Here is a 20459-nt window from a genome sequence, read left to right as displayed (position 1 = left end):
AAACCATTAACACATCCGCGCCAACGCAGTGGGAACCGTGACTGTGGCGTGTGTGCGTGATGGAAAGAGCCCATTTCCGGCAGAGACTGTGCAGCCTGGCATCCATCACCAGAGAGGAGAGAGGGGATCATGGAGGGACAGATAAAGGAAGATGGAGCTCTCAAGTGCGAACATCTCTCTTCACCTCTTACATTTAATGTGAATCTCAGACTCTTACAGTGAAGAACTAGATTTAACATCTGACACCAGAAGAACAAATAACCCTGGATAAAAAAAACACAACCCTCACTTGACAGCTAAGAGAAACAAAGCCAAACTGAGCATTTCACTGCCGTCCCATTGAATAAAGTGGCCTTGTGTGACTGCGGAGGGCGGGTTGGGTTTTGGGGAGGGTCTCTGAGTACTGCGCAATAACATTCATCTTGGACTGAGCACTGGAGTGGGCATCTGTCAGTGTGCAAACCCTTCATTCTGCAGCAGCAAGGGGGAATAATGGCACTCGCGCTCACCTATCATCACTGTTATCACAGCTCTCTTTCATTCTTCCGCTGTTACTTTCTCTTTCCCCGTTCTCCTCTTCTCAAAGAAACCAGGTCAGTTCACAAGAAATCTTCGTCGTTTCAATGAAAAAGACGCAAGGTTCTTATCACCATAATAATCAGGTCTATTCACATTGGATGGAGAACACAGAACCCCTTTGTTTTATATGGTGTTGAATTGCATGCATGCATATATTTACACTTTTTAATTTTGCTTATTACATTTTAATGTGGAACGGAGAATACAATATGTAACTGTGGTTGTAAGTTAACCCTTATGTTCTGTTTGTGGTCTGGCCAATGAATTTCTATTATTTTTCCAGGACTTTTCCAGCCATTCATGAAATGTATAGAGTTGCCATTTACGAAGAAGCCATCTAGCCAATTAAATGTTTTGTTCATTTCCATTACCTGGAAATTAATTTTTCAGATTCCCTAATATTACCAGGCAATCTATGACTGTGGAAATTCTGATCAGAGACTCCAAGTCAATTTAATACCTTAGAAAACATACTGAACACAATCAAGTTGATAATTCATGATGTTTCTGATTAAAATAATATTTTATAACATGTTTAAATTTCATAAGATTGGTTTGGGATCAGTGATATTTTGTAATATTTCTGAAAGAAGTCTCTAATGCTCACTAAAGCTTAATTTATTTGATCAAAATACAGTAACAAAAAATAATATTGTGGAATATTACATTATATTATATTATATTATATTACATTAATTATATTATATTATATTATATTATATTATATTATATTATATTATATTATATTATATTATATTATATTATATTATATTATATTTTAAAATGTAATTTATTTCTGTGATCACAAAGCTGAATTTTCAGCAGCCATTACTCCAGTCTTAAATGTCACATGATCCTTCAGAAATCATTCTAATATTCTGATTTAATTTTCAAGAAACATATGATATCATTATTAATATTGATTTTCAATTTCTGATTTCTATGTTAATTCAGACTCTGCATTTTCCCGTCACAATTCTGTAAAGCACATGCGTGCTTTGTTGTAAAAAAATAAAATAAAAATAAAAATAAATAAATAATGCATTATTTAATTTCTCTACTAGGATTTGATTAGATTAGAGTAACTTATTAAAATAATGCAAATGGAAAATAAATGAAAATTAAATTTTTACACAAACATTATTGGTCTCTGAGCATCAAAAATACAAATAATTCTCAACAGAACATGAGGATTAACTTAATGTAGGTTTTAATACCTATTTTAAAATTTCACATTAATTATTTTGAGATCAAACAATAATTGGTGGAGCCCCTGTAGTACTGCTACAGATCATCCACATACTCTATATTCTTTCTTTCTTCCATCCTTCCTGCCTCGAGTCAATGGGGAAACCAGAGGTCAAGAAGCTGAGTGAGATTTAGCAGACAGGCCTACTCCTGGGGCTCTACATGCGGCCCTGCACCACATCAGGGGCTCAGAGGAGCGCGAGGACTCAGGTGCAGCCGATCCGCCTCATTTGCATTCAATCTGAAACATGCTTACATTCCCGAATATGAACGCGTATCAACATGGCACCTGATATCCATTTATGTGAGTGAAAGATCCAGCCAGAAGCGTGCGTGTACGCATACACATGTTTGTATTGGTTTTCTCTGTCTGTCTTACGTGGGCACTTTTTGACGCAGAACGCTCCATATGTGTATTTGGCCCGCGGGTTGTGCTCCAGCTGGAACGTGGTGGGGTTGTAGACGAAGGGCTGAGGGCATTGCGTCACACATGCACCGCTGTCGTTGAAATTAGTGCAGGCCTGGACACAAAGAAACAAGGTTATTGACAGAAATACACATTTATTTAATAAAACAGCTGACAAAAACTTGTGTTGCTACTCGTACAGTCTTATTTTAGGACATTATGCAATATAGAAGAATGTGCCAGAACGCAAAATTGCTCCGCTAATCAGCTTCGACCCACAAAAAAGTATGTCAACCAACACCAATACTGCATATAAGCAATATAAATAAACAATGCAACTAATAAATAATGATTCAAACAGGCTTACGGAATAGAAAAAGCTCTTTGCTTGATCAATCTGACTTCAGAAACACGTGAGAACTGTTTTCCGCCTTAGAGCTGCTGAGATGTTAAAAAAATAAAAAAAATAAAAAATGAAGGCATTGATCCAAATCCCAATGCATGCCACGAAAGTGCGTTTTCAATTAAAAGGGAACAATTGAGAAGTACAATATCAATGATTACAGCTGAGGATAACTAATTAAAAAACCAGAGAGGTGCGATAAATTGCTTTCTCCGAGGGCCGGAGGAGCGAGGAGCAGTCAGAGACGGTCGGGATCTGCCCAGGCAGCATGTAACAAAAGAGCTGCAGAGGTGTGGCCCCCACTCTCATTCACAGCAAGGCATTGTGGGAGGAAATGAGATTTTAATGGTATCTCTGGTGCAAAGAACATATCCTATAGGGAGATTTCTGGTCAAAAGCGAGTCATATATAGGCAACATGGATCTCTTTTGGAGAAGTGAATATCACAGCTGAACAAAAACTCAAAGATAAGGTTAGGGAGCTGGAATGGGTCTGCCGCTGTTACTGAAACACTTCTACAATTTCAGTTTTATGGGATGGCTGATAAAGCCGCAGATGACTGACAGACTGTGTGTGTGTGTGTGTGTTTAGGGAAAAAAAAGTTATTACATACTGAGACATCTGTAAGAGGGTTGACACTGGATGTAAAATCTGAAGTTAAGGCTTGTACAAATACTTAAATAGTAGCCCAGACAAGATGTTGACTAGTTGTTGATTTGATGTTTATGAGCATGACGACTCCAGTTTCACTGCACTTTCACATTTGCATAATTTTACATAGTGTGGTTCAAAGAATCCTCATTGAAGCTTTGAAGCTCAAGATACCCCTTAGATAATCTCAGTGAATCATCTCAAATCATGCTGGAGAACATTATAACCTTTGACACGAATTTGTGAAGTTCACGCAGCTCAAGTGCTGCTGCCATTAAAGCTAACAAAATACCAAATACAGAAACATTATGAAATTAGTGTTCTTTTTTTTTTTCTTCAGTTCAACCTTTCACTCAAATTGTGATTCTGATTATAATTTGTAATAAAACAAAACAAAATAAAATAAAACCAAACAAAACAAACTAGCAAAAATCCTACAATTCTGAAATTCATGTTAATTTTTTCAGTTCAACTTTCCACTCAAATTGTGATGCTGATCATGTAATAAAAAAAAATAAAACAAAATGCTGACATTCTGAAATCATTTAAATTTTTCAGTCTAAGTGGGTAACACTTTTTAGAAGGGTCCCATTATTTTACATTAATTAATTCATTAACTAACAATGAACAATACACTTGTCTTAGTATTTATTAATCTTTGTTAACCTTAGTTAATAAAAATACAACTGTTCATGGCTAGTTCATGTTAGGTCAGGTCCAAATAAATTATTTCATTTTAATAATGTATTATTAAGTTAACATTAACAAAGATCAATAAATGCTTTAGAAATATTTTTCTTTGTAAGCTCATTTAATGTTCTAGTACAAATGGAACCTAATTATAAAGTGTTAACTTTAAATTTTCACTCAAATTATGATGCAGCACAAATAAATTGTAATGAAAAAATAGCATTAAAATAGAAACAGGCAAAATTGCTAGCGGAGTCAGACTGTGAAACCCCACTTTATATTTGACTATGACAGGCAAATACACAAGAACACAGTTTGTGGACAAAGGAATTTTCGTCCTGCTGTCACCATACAGAGCAAACTGAAGTCATGTGATCTGTGACTAGTCGACACAGCACAAAAGCGTCAACTAGTGGCAGAGCTAATCGACTAGACACTGCAGCCCGCAATATGATTGAGTGTGTGAGTGTGTTACATGAATACTGAAAACATACGAAGCAGTCCGTGTCCTTCGGTCCAGAACAGCCTCCAGCACACTCGCGATGACAGCAGTCACTGACATACGGCCCAAAACATCGGCCATCACACTGCTCGGCACACACCGTCTTCGTCACTGAGAAAGAAACAGAGATAAGGGAGTGTGTTAGTGAAATATGCATTTTCTGATGACAATTAGCATCTGTGTGATGATTTCTTTAACCATAACGCCTCATCGTACTACACAGCTGTCTGGATGCCAGTAAGTCACACTGTGAGTAAACAGAGCTCTAACCAGGGAGAACATGTGGGGATGTGCGGTCTCTTAACTGCAGACTGATGGTGATCACAGAGCAGCACTGCTTTCCTATTTCTGCTAGTGATCCTCACAGTAATGAATATAGACATTCACAGTAATTCCTACCATATGGCACACAGAATACATCTCCAGTGTAGCTGCTGAATGAGCTTTGGGGAGCTTTCTGAAATATGGCCAGAAATATCCTTTATCTACTGTAAGGATGCGAATGCAGACATGAAAGCTTGGCTAACATATTGTAACTCTTCTTACATTGCCAGGATGGGAACAAACCTCACGATGGATGAGATATTATTTAGGTACACTACAATACAAAAGTTTGAGGTTGGTAAGAATAAAAAAAAAAAAAAAATGTTTTTGAAAGAAGTATCTTGTGTTCACCAATATTATCACAATTTAAAATAACCATTTTCTACTGTAATATATTTTAAAATGTAGTTTATTCTTGTGATGGCAAAGCTGGATTTCCTTCAGAAATCATTCTAATATGCAAGCATTATTTATTATATTAACAGCTTAATACTTCTGTTAAAACTGAGATTTAAGTGAGATTTGTGTTTAAGCGCTATAATCAGGTGCATCTACCAACCAAGAAAATGTGAAAAAGAACAACCCCCCCCAAAAAAAGCCGCTCAGAAAGGGGATCTTATTATAATATTACCGCCCCTTAATCTGCAAATTTCCACCCATGGCACCACCATTGTGTTTTCACAAGTGACAACGGTGTACCAGTTCTAACGCCATGGCGAAAGTTCGAGCAAAGCATTAACTGTTCTGTTATTGGCTGCACTGAGGAGCACAGAACACTGTTTAGAGTCCCAGCCTCAGGGGAGACAAGAGATCAGTGGATTTATTGATTTATTTACTGTATATTACAATGCTGCAATACACATTTAATATAAACGTGCTACTTCTTTCACAGCTGTTGACCTTCACCGTATAAACCGTATATCAGAAGTTTAAACTAATATGGTTTAAAACGCATGATTTCAGCGCGATAGACATGATAATCAAAACCAAACAGATGTTTTTTAGCAGAGTATCTGAGATACGAGATGTAAAGGTACAGCCCTATTCTGGAAATGGGGGCGGGGAGCAGCAGCTCATTTGCAATAAAAGATTTAAAGATACTTGCACGAAAACAGCGTGTTCCTGCTTCCACTCAAAATAGGCATTTTCAATATGATATAATAAATGATCTGTGGGGTATTTTGAGCTGAAACCTCACAGACACATTCTGGGGACACCAGAGACTTATATTGCATATTATAAAAAGCGGCATAATAGGTCTTCTTTAAGGTATCCTTGCTTAATAAAAGTGTTAATTTGCTAAAAAATAAATAAATAAATAAATAAAATATGTGTCCTTACTGAACTTTTGAACAGAAGTTGAACAGAACTAACTGTAAACATGTTGACTTTGACTACATAACTTACTCAGTAATTGCTACTCTTCCATCACATAAGTTGGCCTGCAAGAGATCTGAAACGAGCCATAGTGGTTACATTGTTTTGGAATGCAACAATGTACAAAATCACATTTGCATAGCTTTTCCTTATTCAGTCCCTACAAAGACTGTCATTTTCATTAATCTATCAGCCCCCGCATGTATGTGAGTAAGTGTGTGTGTGTGTTACTAGCACGGTGGTTGTAAAATGCTGTAATTGGATTTCCACAGCAGTATTTGTATATGCACGCTTGTTCGGGCTGACTGCAAGTCACACAGCCTCCTAAAAATGCGTGTTAATTCTTTATCAAGTGTTCGTAAGACTCTCAAAGTGTGACAGGATTCAGATGTACATGGATCTGTGTATGCTGACAAAATTTCAAGCTGTGACAGCAGTTTCCTGCTGGGTAACATGAAATACTTCATCAAACTACGTAAAACATTTTCCTAATTTTTATATAATTATTATACATTCAATTTTTATGATCTAATTTAATATTTATATTTTTAAATATTCATGCAAGATGCACCGATTAATGAAATGTATAACTTTCAGAACTTGCTTCACAGTCCAAAAAGAGAATTTATTTAAGCTGTGGAAAAAAAAAAAATAAAATCTTCTGAACTTCTGCAATTTTACATGAATAAATTATCACATGGTCATCCGCGTTTACACATCAGTGATCCCTACTGGGGGATCAGAAACACAGCCCACCCAGTCATGGTGAAACTCAGATGCAACATGTTGAGGATCAGAGAGAAAGGACAATGGTCATTAAAAACAAAAAAATCAGTTTTAATAAAAATGTTTGATATGACCCTTTTAAGAATAATAGGAGGTTTAAATGGTGAGTATCTCAGCATCCAGTATATCTCAGTTCTTATTATACACACTTTCCCTCATACATTTCTACAACATTTAAACTAAAATGTTGATAGAAAAAGGTCATCTACCTATGTACATATACAAGTGTCCCTCGCCATTACAGCATCTCTGTATAATATAGTTAAAGACTACATTTCTATGCAAAGATACATATTCAATACACTATGAGAGGCATGTATATAAAGGTTATTATATGAAAAGATTCAATGGATGTGAACTGGCCTTCCTCTGAAATACCACTTTACCACTGCCATTATGGCAGTGCGAGACATTACCGTATAGACACCAAATGGCCTATTTTACAAAACAAAAGACATCGCACTGAACTAAAGGCCCACTGCGATGATATGTTGATTTGTTTGCCATAAAACATGCTTTTTAAAATACATCCGGCTCTGGCAATTATACACCATCAATTTGATAAAGTACACAGAAGACTATAAAGCACAGAATATTTCACCTCTGAGAGTTTCATTAGCAGCTCAACTGCCGTGTTTTATGGCGCAGACAGATTTTAGGTCAAGAAGCGCCGCTCTTGTTTAGATCTAATCCCCGTTTAGCAATGCACAAATTGATTCCAAATCTAATTATGCTCCAAAAAAATTATTATTATTTGAATATACTAGATTGAAGTATTTACTCAGTATCCACTGGGTTGAGAAGAAATACAGATTTAAGTTTGCAAAAATGACAGGAAAGCTACAGCAAAAACCCGACAAGAATGTTTAATGCTCTCAACTTACTAAATAGCTTCATTAGTGTGAGATGGAACTCGAATCCATTTCACAGTCACACAGTTCTCCAATTACTTCGTCCTTATCGTTTCGACAATTAAGACTACTCAAGCTAGGCGGCTGGTGGTGAGCCGGGCTGCAGATTTAGCCGCCGTGATGAGAAGAAAGGTGAGGATGGCGAGAGGAGGGGAGAGGAGAGAGAACAGACTTATCTGGTGCAGTGCAGTGACATGTAGTGTCTTTGTGGAGGCAGAGCAAAGGTTTGCTTACGACTATCTAAATGAGATCAGAATATACAAGACAGAAAAAGAAAGAGAGAACAGGCTCTGCTCCAAAACCTAGTGAGCTGCTTATGTCGGCAACATTTTTGCCTCACAGAAAAAATTAAATTAAATAAAATTATGTCATTATTTACTTGTGTTGATCCAGACCCATATGCTGTTATATGTGTTATGGAAAACAACATAGGCATTTTTGGAGAATAGTTACACAGATTTTACTGTTCAAGAACAATTTGAATGAGAATGAGTAAACAATGGGTTAATTCCAAAAAAAAGGTAAGCAGCATGATTATAGCCCCCCCAATAAAAAAGTATTACATTTACAGCATATTTCATGTAATGCATTGTTATAAGCTCAGTGAAAGAATTCAATGTTGATTTCTTGTGTATAAAATACCGTTCAAATACTGTTCTCTCACTCTTTTCTTTTTTAAGTCTCTTATGCTCACCAAAGCTGCATTTATTTGATTAAAACAGTAAAACAGTAAAAACAGTAACATTATGAAATATTATTAAAATAACTGTTATAATTAAAATAAATTGTATAATATAATATAATATAATTTGCAATTGTATTATTTTAATATCTATTAAAATTCTATTTATTCCTGTGAAGGCAAAGCTAAATTTTCAGAAATCATTCTAATATGCTAATTTGGTGCTCAAGAAACATTTATTATTATCATTAGTGTTAAAAACAGTTGTGCTGCTTTGTGTTTTTGTTCAAACAAACAGCATTTTCTTTTAGAAAAATAGAAATATTTTTTAATAAATGTAACAATCACTTTTTTTCAGTTTAATGCACCCTTGCTAAATAAAAGTATTCATTTCTTTAAAAAAAATACTGACTCCAAAATTTTGAACAGGACAACAGTACAATTATTTCAATAAATAAAATTGAATGAAGAGTACTGATAAAACATTGAAATTAGAAATGGAGTGTTCTATTCAATACTGTGTGCTGTGAATTGACACGTTTTTTCCTGTAAGAAGAAACACGCTAATGAAAAACTTAATTGAAATCAACTGAGAGCAGAGTCTTGTGTGTGCTTTGCTATTTGTATACAATGCATAGTTTGGAGGAGTTGTTCCAAATCGATTACTTATGTGGGTCCATTTTAGTTAGTATGCTTGCTAGATTTAGAACACAGTCACAGAGAGAGACAGTGCCTGTTCAAATAAATGGTTTCTCCATTTAAATAACAGATTTTCTCTCAGAGCTCTTGAAGATGGAATGAAAACAAAACTGAGCGAGAAGAATGAGAGTATGTTGGTACCCAGATGGAGGGACAGAGAGAAATGACAGGTACATCTGCAGAAGAGAGAGGAAAGAGGAAGCAGGAAGGACATTATGATTAATTAGGGTGTATTTGAGAAGAGAAAAGGTTCATATTCTCCTACTTGACCCGCCAAACCATTTTACTGTATGGAGAAGTCTATAAAAATGATTGTCCATTACATGAATAAATGGTGATATCATCAGGGCAGTGCAAATTTCAGGTACATGATGGTTTTCCTGCCATTCCGGAAAGTGAAATCGCTCTGCTCTGCTCATCTGTGTGATGATACTGTCGTGAATACAGATACATGGTCTCATAGAAATACTATTAGCAGGTCCAGAGAGAATAACCAGATTTTCTGCACTTTTATAGGGGAAAAGGTGAAACATAATAAGAAAACATGAAAAATAAAAGCTTGTGCTAAAGTAAAAGCTAAATATTTAGGTACAGTTTCAGCTGTTTTTATTAAATGCAATTTATCCTTGTCCATCACTTTAAATTGATAAACACAGTCAGATACAAAAATATATATTATTTCTTATAAATACTGACAAATTCACTACTAAATTTAATAAAACAGTGACAGGAGACCATAGGATGGTTTCAAACTCATTTTCAGCTCCATATGCGACCCAGTTCCACAAATCCAGTCAGAAGAGTCAATTTTTTGAGATTAAGATTCAGTCAGTCAGTACACCAGCCACAATAGCATTTATGTTTTATTTATTTTTTCCTTTTTATTCGAAAAAATCCCACACGTGCTAACTAAATCTTGAAATATCTCAATTCTCAAATATGTGTAAATAGATGCATTTTCCACCTTTATAGATTATGTTGATCTATAATGGGCGATGGTCAAAGTAACCTAATAATGTAGTCTATTAACTATGCATAACATAACAGATATGGGTATCATGCCATAAAATATTTTTAGTACGACTGACTTTGTATTTAATGTGAATTTAACATTGAATGTTAATGTGAATAAAAACATTGCAAGTTAGGCTAAAACCATAACACTTTCATTGCACAGAAAGAGAGCAAAGAACATTTACATTATCAAAAAATGTTGTGCACTGACTTCAGTCTAGAGTTCAAGCACTCTCAAAAACTCCCATTAAAATCACTGAAGCTGTTTACACTGTGAAATGAGGTTCTTACATCCGCACTTTGTTGTTTCTGACGAGAGAATTCTCCAGAAAGAGTATTCAGTCAGTGAGCGAGTGAAGAAAACACTGGCATTTTAGCAATGACTCATCTGAACATCAGATGCTGTATAAATGTCAATTTCAAAAAATTGACCCTTATGACTGGTTTTGTGGTCCAGGGTCACATATTACTAATCAAAAATTAAGATTTGATATAGTTACGGTAGGGAATTTACTAAATATCTTCATGGAACATGATCTTTACTTAATATCCTAATGATTTTTGGCATAAAGGAAAAATCTATAATTTTGACCCATACAATGTATTGTTGGCTATTGCTACAAATATACCCGTTCTACTTATGACTGGTTTTGTGGTCCAGGGTCCCATATGAATTGCATATGAATATGCAAGGATCAGGGGATGTTTATAACTTAGTCAATGAAAGGCGTTAAAATTCCGTGGAAAAGTTTCTGCAGAAATTATCTGGTGCAGAATCTGTGTGGGCCGGCCCATTAGCTTTCCATCTCTTCCAGCTCATGCTAATGAAACAAGAGGATTGTAATGCAAACTATCTGCCATGAGAGGTTTTTTTTCCAAAATGAAAATTTCTTATCTTCAAGAGAAATAAATCCAGTGCAAGTTGAGTGTTTTGTCTTTAAAAAGAGATCCTTACGGGTGCATTAGCGAGCTTTTCGTGGCAGGGCTAATGACATGTTTTTGAGCAGCCTGACTTAGCATTTGACTGCATTATAAAAGCACGTCTGGGGAAATCAGAGTTATGGCGTGTTGTGATCAAGCTCGTTGAAAGGAAGCCTGTAAGAGAGAGACGGAGGATCTGGCTACGTGTGAGAGTTTTGAGGAACCTGAAGTAATTAATCTCGGCAGTTTTAAGTGCAGCTGATTTCTGGGGCTACATGTGAGAGGAGAGGGAGAGTCAGGCTGCCCGTCTCTCTCTTCAATTATCCTCCACTGGGAGGGCAGCGGCGTGCCACGGCCTGCTGGAGGTGCCGTACCGAGCCTGTGGAGAAAGCTGGAGAACTCTCACAGAGTGGAACGACTCTTCACCTCACTCTGGCGGCTGTCTCTGCAGAGTCTACATATTATATTCATGAGTAAAAGTTACTTGTGAGAGGTTTTTCTCAATCCTGGTTGATAAGGTATGCTATGCAAAGTAATATGAAATTTAAAAATTAATAAGAAGCCACAATAGGCTGTTTGTTACAGTGATTGTCTAATAGTACAATCTGTGGTACAATCTTTCTACAGAGGTATTCTAGAGCCACAACATGGAGTGCCTAACCCCGACTGAAATGAGATAAAATCACTGTAACTCATGGCCTTGAATGCTAAAAGCATAATGCTTTTAGAAAATGGTTTCAACCAGTGTTCCCTCTAATTCATGTTCTTGCTGAGCAAAACCTTTTTCTATCAGGCAGACATTTTGGCCACCTGAGCAAAAACATATGTTATACCAAAGGTCACAGTTGTAATTTGAACTTAATTGGCTGTTTCTGTTTGATCTGACCCTAAGCTATTTGTGTTCATGCAAATTATTACTAATTATTTAACAATTTATTACTTTTTTTTTTTTACAGTGCTGTCATGCTTTACCAAAAAAAACAAGTAAAATTAAACAAACAAACTAACTAACTAACCATCTAACAAACTAACTAAATAAATACAAATATTAGGCTCATAATATAACACTTTATTATAGGAACCAATTCTCACTATTAACTAGCTGTTTATTAGCATACATATTATTAACAAATTGTCTGTACTTATAATCTTATATACTTTATACTTATGTACTTATGTTACGTACTTATATACTTTAGTACTTATAAAACACATATTCAGCATGACCATAACTATTGACATAACAATTAATAAGCAACAATTTATGAGTTTATTGAGGCAAAAGTCGTAGTTAATGGTTTGTAAATATTATAATATTATATAATCTTATTATATATTTATACAAAATAATATAATATAATATAATATAATATAATATAATATAATATAATATAATATAATATAATATAACATAATATAATATACACTTTAGTGTAGGAACCAATTCTCACTATTAACTAGTTAATTATTAGAAGGTCTGTTGGCTGTTTATTAGTACCTAAACTTAACAACTACCTTACTAACTATTAAACTTAAACTTAACAACTACCTTACTATCTATTAATATGAGGCAAAAGTCGTAGTTAATGGTTTGTTAATAGCGAGAATTGGACCTTAAAATAAAGTTTGGCCTAATAGAATAGAATAGAATAGAATAGAATAGAATAGAATAACGACAATGGAAATCTGTTTCCATCCATTACATCAAATAAGCAAATTGTTTGAAACCAACAATTAAGTGACATGAGCTAGATTTGAACTCGTATTGCCTGCATGAACACCACAGCTCAGATCACTAGCACATGCTAAGAGCTAGGTCATGTCTCTGGGATAAGATTTTTATTTTTATTGTTTTATTTTCAAATGGTAAAACTACTAAAAAAAGGATGGTGGTATCATATCAAACATGGATGCAGTGTATTGGTTAAAGGTCTCGTTGGGTAACTGAAAGTGGAAGGAAGGAATGATTGTCACACACTAGAGTTTGCGTTGTAAATCCATTCATTTCAATGCGGAAAAGTAACTATTGAGTTTCTGACACTCACAGCTCTGACACTGGTCCTCCTTTGGCCCCCAACAGCGTCCATTACATCCTCTGTGACACCTCTGACCTGCAACCAGGAAAGATAAAACATTTAGTGATCACAAGTTTCTGCATTTTAATAAAAGATTGCTCAAACAAACAGTATTTATTTGAAATAACATTCACCGATAACACCAGGAAGATCAGTGTCAATTTTGATTTGTGTGCATTCTAAATCACACTATCCATATCATTATGTCATCACATTATTCATATACTGTCATAATGTTACATCACAGTAACCGCAATCTGGATCATTCCGCTTTATAGGACAGAACTCTTTTCATCCGCACTGACCCTGTTCTGATGAAGTGGGAAAGAGTCGTCGCTGACTGACAGAACAATGTTCTCCCTGACTCTCTAGAGCTCTGCCCCAGCGGAGACGGCCCGTATGGCTTTGCTACACTCATCTGGGGTGGCTGTTCTGCCACCCAAGCTTAATTGACTGTTGGGTAATTGCAGTGTGAGCATGGCTGACTGATGGAGTGTTGTCCTCTGTCCCTGTTCCACTTCAGTTAAGAGTAATTACACTAGTGGCTTACTCTCTTCAGCTACATGGGCCAGGCACTTTTGACTATCTTCCCTTCTTAAACATTTTTTTTTTTACACTCTGTGTCTCATTTCCTCTTTTTCTGCCTTAGTACTTGATTTCTGTCGTTCACTGTAAACTTTTGTGAGATATGGTAAGAAAGGGCTGCTCCACTGCCTTTCTAATAGCTCAGCCTAAATGAAAATGTCTTCATTTCCTCACCGTCATACTATGCAAATTAGACAGTGTTTCACACTGTAGCGCTCTACAGAGACAAAAGAGCACCATAAGAGTAGTCTATATAATTATAATCTGACTTCTGAAGTCATATACCATAAATAGGCCTTGAGTCGTATGGGCCACTTTTATGGTGCTTTTTTGAACTTTGAAGCTCCTGGTCATTAAAATGTCATTCAGGTTTGAAAATAAGGGTGAGTAAATAATGCCAGAGATGCTCAAGGTTTAATTTGAATGATTTTAATGTTTACATTGACCGTCAAGATCATTCTATGCTTTTCCTTGCCGCCTGCACCGCTGCCTCTAACCTAATCTGAAGGTTACAAACATTGGAAAAAAGTAATTGATAAACATTGGCTGGAAGGGCAGGATTGCATTTTAATTGGTGAAAGGTGCAATGCTTATTCCCTGTTGTTTTTTTGAATAGCCAATGTAAATAACCTCACTAAATAACTAAATAAAATCAATGAGGACAATCCCTCCCCCAAAATACTAAGAGATTACAGTGGATTACAAATTCAACACCCTAGATTTGGAGAGTGGGGAGGCAAAATAGTTAAAGAAGATTGATTGATTGATTGATTGTTTGGGTATAACGTGAGCCTGGACACGTTCTCCAAATTATAATTAAAAGCTGTATTAAAAAAAAAAAAAAAAAAAGCTTTTAGTTAACGCCACAATTAAAAATCACCCCTATCTTATTACCATATGCTGTTTTGTTTTATTTTTAAATACAATAGTAGCTCATATTAACCATATAAAAGTAGCATAAAATAGTCCCATGAACTACATTATGGTGTTTTTATATCCTTTTTGGAGCTTGACAGCTCCCTGGTTTCATTGTATGATAAAAAAGCTGTGCGTGTGTGGGAACAACATTTTCCTTTTGTGTTCAGAAAAATAACAGCACAGGTTTAGATTGACATGAGCATACAAAATAGTGACTAAATTTGAATTTTGGAGTGATCTACAAATCCAAAAAAAGAGGGAAAAATAATTCTAATAAGACATTTTGTCACTGTATAACATTTTTCTTCAATAGAAAGAACAATAGTACACTACTATTCAAAAGGTTGGGGTCAGTAAGTTTTGTATTTTTTATTTATTTATTTATTTTGTAAAGAAATTAATTATATTCTGCAAGGGCATGTTGGTCAAAAGTGACAGTAAATGATTTCTATCTTTTAGTAATCAAATAACTCTAAAAACAAAACCACAGTTTCCATAAAAAAATCAGCAAAACCTGTTTTCAACATTGATAATAATAAAAGGTGCTTGAGCACCAAATTAGTATACAATAAGATTTCTGAAGTATGTGTGACACTGAAGACTGCAGTAATGTACTGCATTAATGGCTGCTGCTTTGCATCACAGGAATAAATCACATTTTAAAATACATTAAAATACAAAAGTCATTTTAGACTACACAAATATTTCATAATATATTTTTACTGTATTCTGAATCAAATAAATGCAGCCATGGTGAGCATAAGGGGCTTCTTTCAAAAACATTTAAAAATCGTACTGATCCCAAACTTAAATTGTAGTGTATTAACAATCCATTTTAGTATTGTCCCTCGTGCTCTGACTGGTCAGTACTCACATGAGCTGCTGCTATTGGACGGCACAACCAGGTGATCAGGGCGAGTGGTCTTCACTATATCCTGCCAGTGGATGGTATCGGCATGACAAAGGAACTTGTTCTGGTCCACATACACCCCTCCGTTCAGAATTTCTGTTAAAACACAGACAGCAACCATAAAACACCACTGACTACTTAATGACTAACGTCAGCGGACACCTCGGAGCATATCGCTCCACTGAAGGTGACCTCATCGCTATCTTACGTTACATAGAAAGAGCAAAGTGAGGCTCCCTGGAGAACAAAGATAATGTATAAAATAATTTGATTTCTTCACTCAGTGACTCTTTTTGACCCTCTAGTGTCAGTACTGGCCTAATTCTCAAGTTAGTCAGCCTGGAATCCACGGTCAGATAAGACTGATGCTTTAGTTTAATGGAACAGTTCAGTCAAAAATGAATTTTCATGTTGGTCCAAACCTGTATGACTCGTGAGAAACACAAAAGGTGACATTTTGAATAAGGTACTAATAGTTTTTTTTTTTTATTGGACCAAAACTACCAATAAATGATCATAATTACATGATGTGTAATAAATACACAGGTATTTTGAAGACATACCATAGTCTTATGTCAGGAACAGACCAAAAGTTCAAGCTCTTTTGATGTTCAGGAGTGTTCAAGTAACACACAACAATGTGAACAATTCATCAAGTCTGATCTTTTGAACGAATTCATGATATGCGAGTCAAAATTATTAGTTCAGAAAAATGACTAAGATTTATTTATTTTTCTGTGAAACAACAGTATAAATCTTGAATGTACTAGTCGCAGCTTTTTTTGTAATTACAATTGGTGCCGAAATTTTAAAACTAACATAGTGCATGATGTATAATAACTCACTAGTCAAATTAAGGATACATCCTATCATATTTATATGGTGTATTTCCATCCTTTTTGGAGTTTAAGCGCTCCAGTCCCCATTCCCAATTCATTATAAAATGAATGTCAAAAATTCTCCTTTTATGATCCAAAGAAGAAAACACTGCAAGTCATACAGGTCTGAAACAGAATGAGGGTGAATAAATAATGACAGAATTTTCATTTTGGGATGAACTATCACTTAACACAGTGGCTAGACGAATTAGACTCTTACTGCTGTTAATAACCCTAATCTGTTTTTGTTTTGATTTTCTCCCCACTTTCTTCCTCTCCTCTGAGAGATGTCTACTCCCGGCAGACACAAACAGAGGGAAGGAAATGATTACATTCCCAGACAATGTCAGAATCAGATCCATCCTGGATTTGGAGCGCCGACATTCTGGACAGCAGCGCTAACAGGTTTGTAATTTCATATTTCATCTGCAGGGAGACGCCTCTCAATCCTTTGCCCTAATATGCATCATACTGTCTCACACGGATCACCGGATTTGGAGAGAAATCAATCTGTTGTTCCCCTCCCCGTGTGTTCACGGGTGAGACGTCTCTGTTTGGGCACACCAGACGACAATGAACATTATGATCTTAACGTGTCTAGAGTAATCCTTACTTGCGTGGACAAAAACACTAGAGAGCTTATAACAGATTTGCATTATTTACTGCACTGGATTTCTCTTTCACGGCTACAGGAGATTAGCCATGTGGCGGAAGAGCAGATGAGACGTATTCATAACCACGGGCCATCTGAAACTGATAATAGCCTAACAAAAGCTTGATTAAACTGTACTCCATGGATGATTGGAGACGGTGTTATTGTGTATTTCCCCTCTCTCTACAGGGCACTGAGAAACCTGTCGCTCAATGGATAAATTAATTTTTGCGTTCTCTGCATCTGACATGCTGGGAGGGCTGAACGCAAATGTCTTGCGATATCCTAAAGGCAAGAATCAGAAAAACAAATAAATGCAATGGCAGAACTCGGCAGGGGTCCTCAGACGGCCCGGCCGGTTGAAGGAGACTCGGGAACGCTGTCTTTCTGTCTCTACAGACGATTTCTTTACAGCTTCACTGAACCTTACTGCGAACTTCAGATAAAAACACCCGAGAGAGAGCCCGCAACTGAAGACTACAGAGGCTCAGTCAGCACCTATTATGTTATATCAAAACATCGATCATACAAGAGAACACTAAACATTAAAACAGATAATAGCATTTGTTTACATGCAATATTCATTAAAAAAAGTTGTGGCTAAAGCTAGTTGCACAAGTCCATCTAAGTTATTAACTTCTTTACTGAAAGGTCCATCATTCTCAAAGACAGAGAACTTCTCTTGTACTTCTCTTCTTATTTTTTCCCTATTTTAACTGTCCATAAAGTGACAGTTTTATTTTGGACCCCACTGACATTCATTGTACAGTAAAAAAGCATTCTTCAAAATATTTTCTTTTGTGTTCAAAAGAAGAAAGTCAGTCATAAACCATGTGATTAAAAGTTAAACATTTATAGATTTCGATTTAACATTTAGATTTGATATTTCGATTTCGATTTAATGATTATATTTAAGATTTTCATTTAAGTTTGACATTTAATATTTATTTAATTATTTATTTATTTAACCCTATAGCATAAAAATTACTTGATAAATCTGGAAAAATAGGCCACATTATCACCCTAATCTCAGTTTCTCAACTGGCACAGATTGGCAGGCAAGTTACCTGTATCAAAGGACACACAGCTGGAGGGGTAGGAAAGCACACACACACACACACACACACACACAGGCAGTCTAGATGCCAGCACTGGCGCTGGGTTCAGTAAAGCGTGTTCCTTTCGGCTATCATGACAGCTGGTTTCATTTGAATGACTGTTTGACTTGTTTCTGGGTCTGTAAAAGCTACAGATTCAATTTTGTCTCAAATGAAGTGAAAACATTAATGTCAGTCATTGGGAAACGCTGTACATGCACACACACCATTGTGTCAAACCTGCGCACTTAAAACATGGAAGAGCTTGAAGCATGTTAGAGTAAAACGAGTCTTGGCTCTGTTCCAAAACCTAGTGAGCCGCCTTACTGTACTGCTTACATAGGCAGCATCCTTCTAATGCCTGGCTCACACTACAGGATTTTTTGCCCGATTTAGCCACAATTTCCCCCTCCCGAGAATCGGAGGGAAAATCTTGTCGAGCACCTCGATCGGTTTCGATGTTCGGCGCGGATTATCTGGTAATGTGTTCACCGATAGAACTTTGCACCTCCCGATCCTCTAGAGGACGAATCGGGGCCGCCCCGATCATATCAAACATGTTTGATATTTAGGATTTAAATCGGGATGATGATGGCTATATGATTATGTCAGCACTTTAACAGCCAATGCGCGACCGCAAAACAGCTGCTGCACGGCTCCGTTGAATAGTGGAGACGGAGGAAACTGCTTCTTGAAGTTTTGTAGTAACACGATTGTCTGTATAATATATCAAACACGTATCACAACCGATTAGGAGAAAGAGAAGCACTGGGGTGAAATCGCCTCAGTTTTGAACGTACCGGGTGAGTGAAAGCTGCTAGCACGCTAGCTAACATATGTAAACATTGCTGATGAGCTGCTGCGTGAGATCACGTGAGGCACTCCCTCTGGCATGATAATCTTAATAATATCTTGTAGTGTGTGATGCGCCACGAATTTCAAATTTTGTAGTGTGTGCATGTTTAAGATTTGAGGGAAGTTAATCTCCAAAGATTCTCCTTATGTGTGTGCTGCAACCAGATTTCATAATCGGTTAGGATTTTAAAAATCCTGTAGTGTGAGCCAGGCATAAGGCAGCACTCGAACTGAAATGGAACATCATAAGTGACTGATTTGGAACACAACTCTGAGCATTATACAAACAGGGCTTCTAATGTAAAGCACACAGGAGACTCGACTTGATAACTGACCAACAAAATTAGCTGTTAACATGTCAATAAGCTAATGGCATGAGATGAATAAGCATAACAAATACATAAAAACACATTTTAGTCCATTTTGAATTATAATGAACAATTTTCTACTGCTGTGCTTCAATGTTTAATGAAATATAGCTATCATAATCCGATATGTCTGCCAATGTGAATTGATCTTGTCACTTACTCTGTATCTTACCTTTTGGAACACCCTTTGAACAAGAACATGCCTATAGCTATCCAATTCTATGCACATTTTGGGATACTGTATGAAAATTGCTGAATCGAAATGCCAAGATGCGCATAAAATCTTAAAATGCACATAAAAACGTATGCACTTAATTGAGTAATTTTTATCGAATAAGAAAACATGTGCATAAATGTATTGAATAAAATCGCCAATTCGCAGCAAACTCATGTGGCTTGCCTCAAAACATTAAGTGATTGGATAACCAGTGTGCCAATCTCATCGCACACCATCTCGAATATAGTTTTAATAATTCTAAAATTCCTGAGCAAAAGTCCGTCATCAAAATTATTTTATATAATTACTTCCCAGAACTGTCACACGATTACATTTCCAAACATTTGGCATCCACCTCCAAACACAAGATAGCATGACAGCATTTGTTACTGCGTTTTGTCATGCACTAAGAGGCAAGTCATTTATTAGGATTTTTTTTTTATTGCAGAACATGACATCAGCGGTGTAGTATACACAGGATCTTTTATTAGCTCAACTTGAACTAGTCAAGCGTCTTCTTTAACAATCACAGAGCCCTAATCCAGTAGTTCATTCACTGTAATACTTCCTCTATAAGATGACCAAGCCAATCAGGCATAGATATGGCCGTCTATTCATCATAGAGTGCCAACATCACCCCTGCCTTATGCCAGTCACTGCCAGCAGTCTGGCTCTGTGTGTGGCACAGAGGGACTGAGCCTGGCAGGGCTT

General features: G+C 36.2%; 1 protein-coding gene across 5 annotated transcripts in view; it reads right to left on the bottom strand.

The window, feature by feature from the left end:
* The window catches only part of LOC131547520 (receptor tyrosine-protein kinase erbB-4-like), a 345752-nt gene that overhangs the window by 97150 nt on the left and 228143 nt on the right, over positions 1 to 20459 (bottom strand). For all 5 annotated transcript variants that reach the window (XM_058788156.1, XM_058788155.1, XM_058788152.1 and 2 more), the window contains 4 exons: positions 15646 to 15777; positions 13239 to 13304; positions 4472 to 4590; positions 2207 to 2348 (listed from right to left, as the gene is read on the bottom strand). In XM_058788156.1, coding sequence (XP_058644139.1) covers positions 2207 to 2348; positions 4472 to 4590; positions 13239 to 13304; positions 15646 to 15777 — 459 coding nt within the window. The remainder of the gene's footprint in view (positions 1 to 2206; positions 2349 to 4471; positions 4591 to 13238; positions 13305 to 15645; positions 15778 to 20459) is intronic.

Source organism: Onychostoma macrolepis, chromosome 09 (genome assembly GCF_012432095.1).
Source record: "Onychostoma macrolepis isolate SWU-2019 chromosome 09, ASM1243209v1, whole genome shotgun sequence".
In the NCBI taxonomy this organism is placed as follows: Eukaryota; Metazoa; Chordata; class Actinopteri; order Cypriniformes; family Cyprinidae; genus Onychostoma; species Onychostoma macrolepis.
The sequence above is the reverse complement of the archived record's forward strand: the minus strand, read 5'-3'. Positions and strand labels throughout refer to the sequence as shown.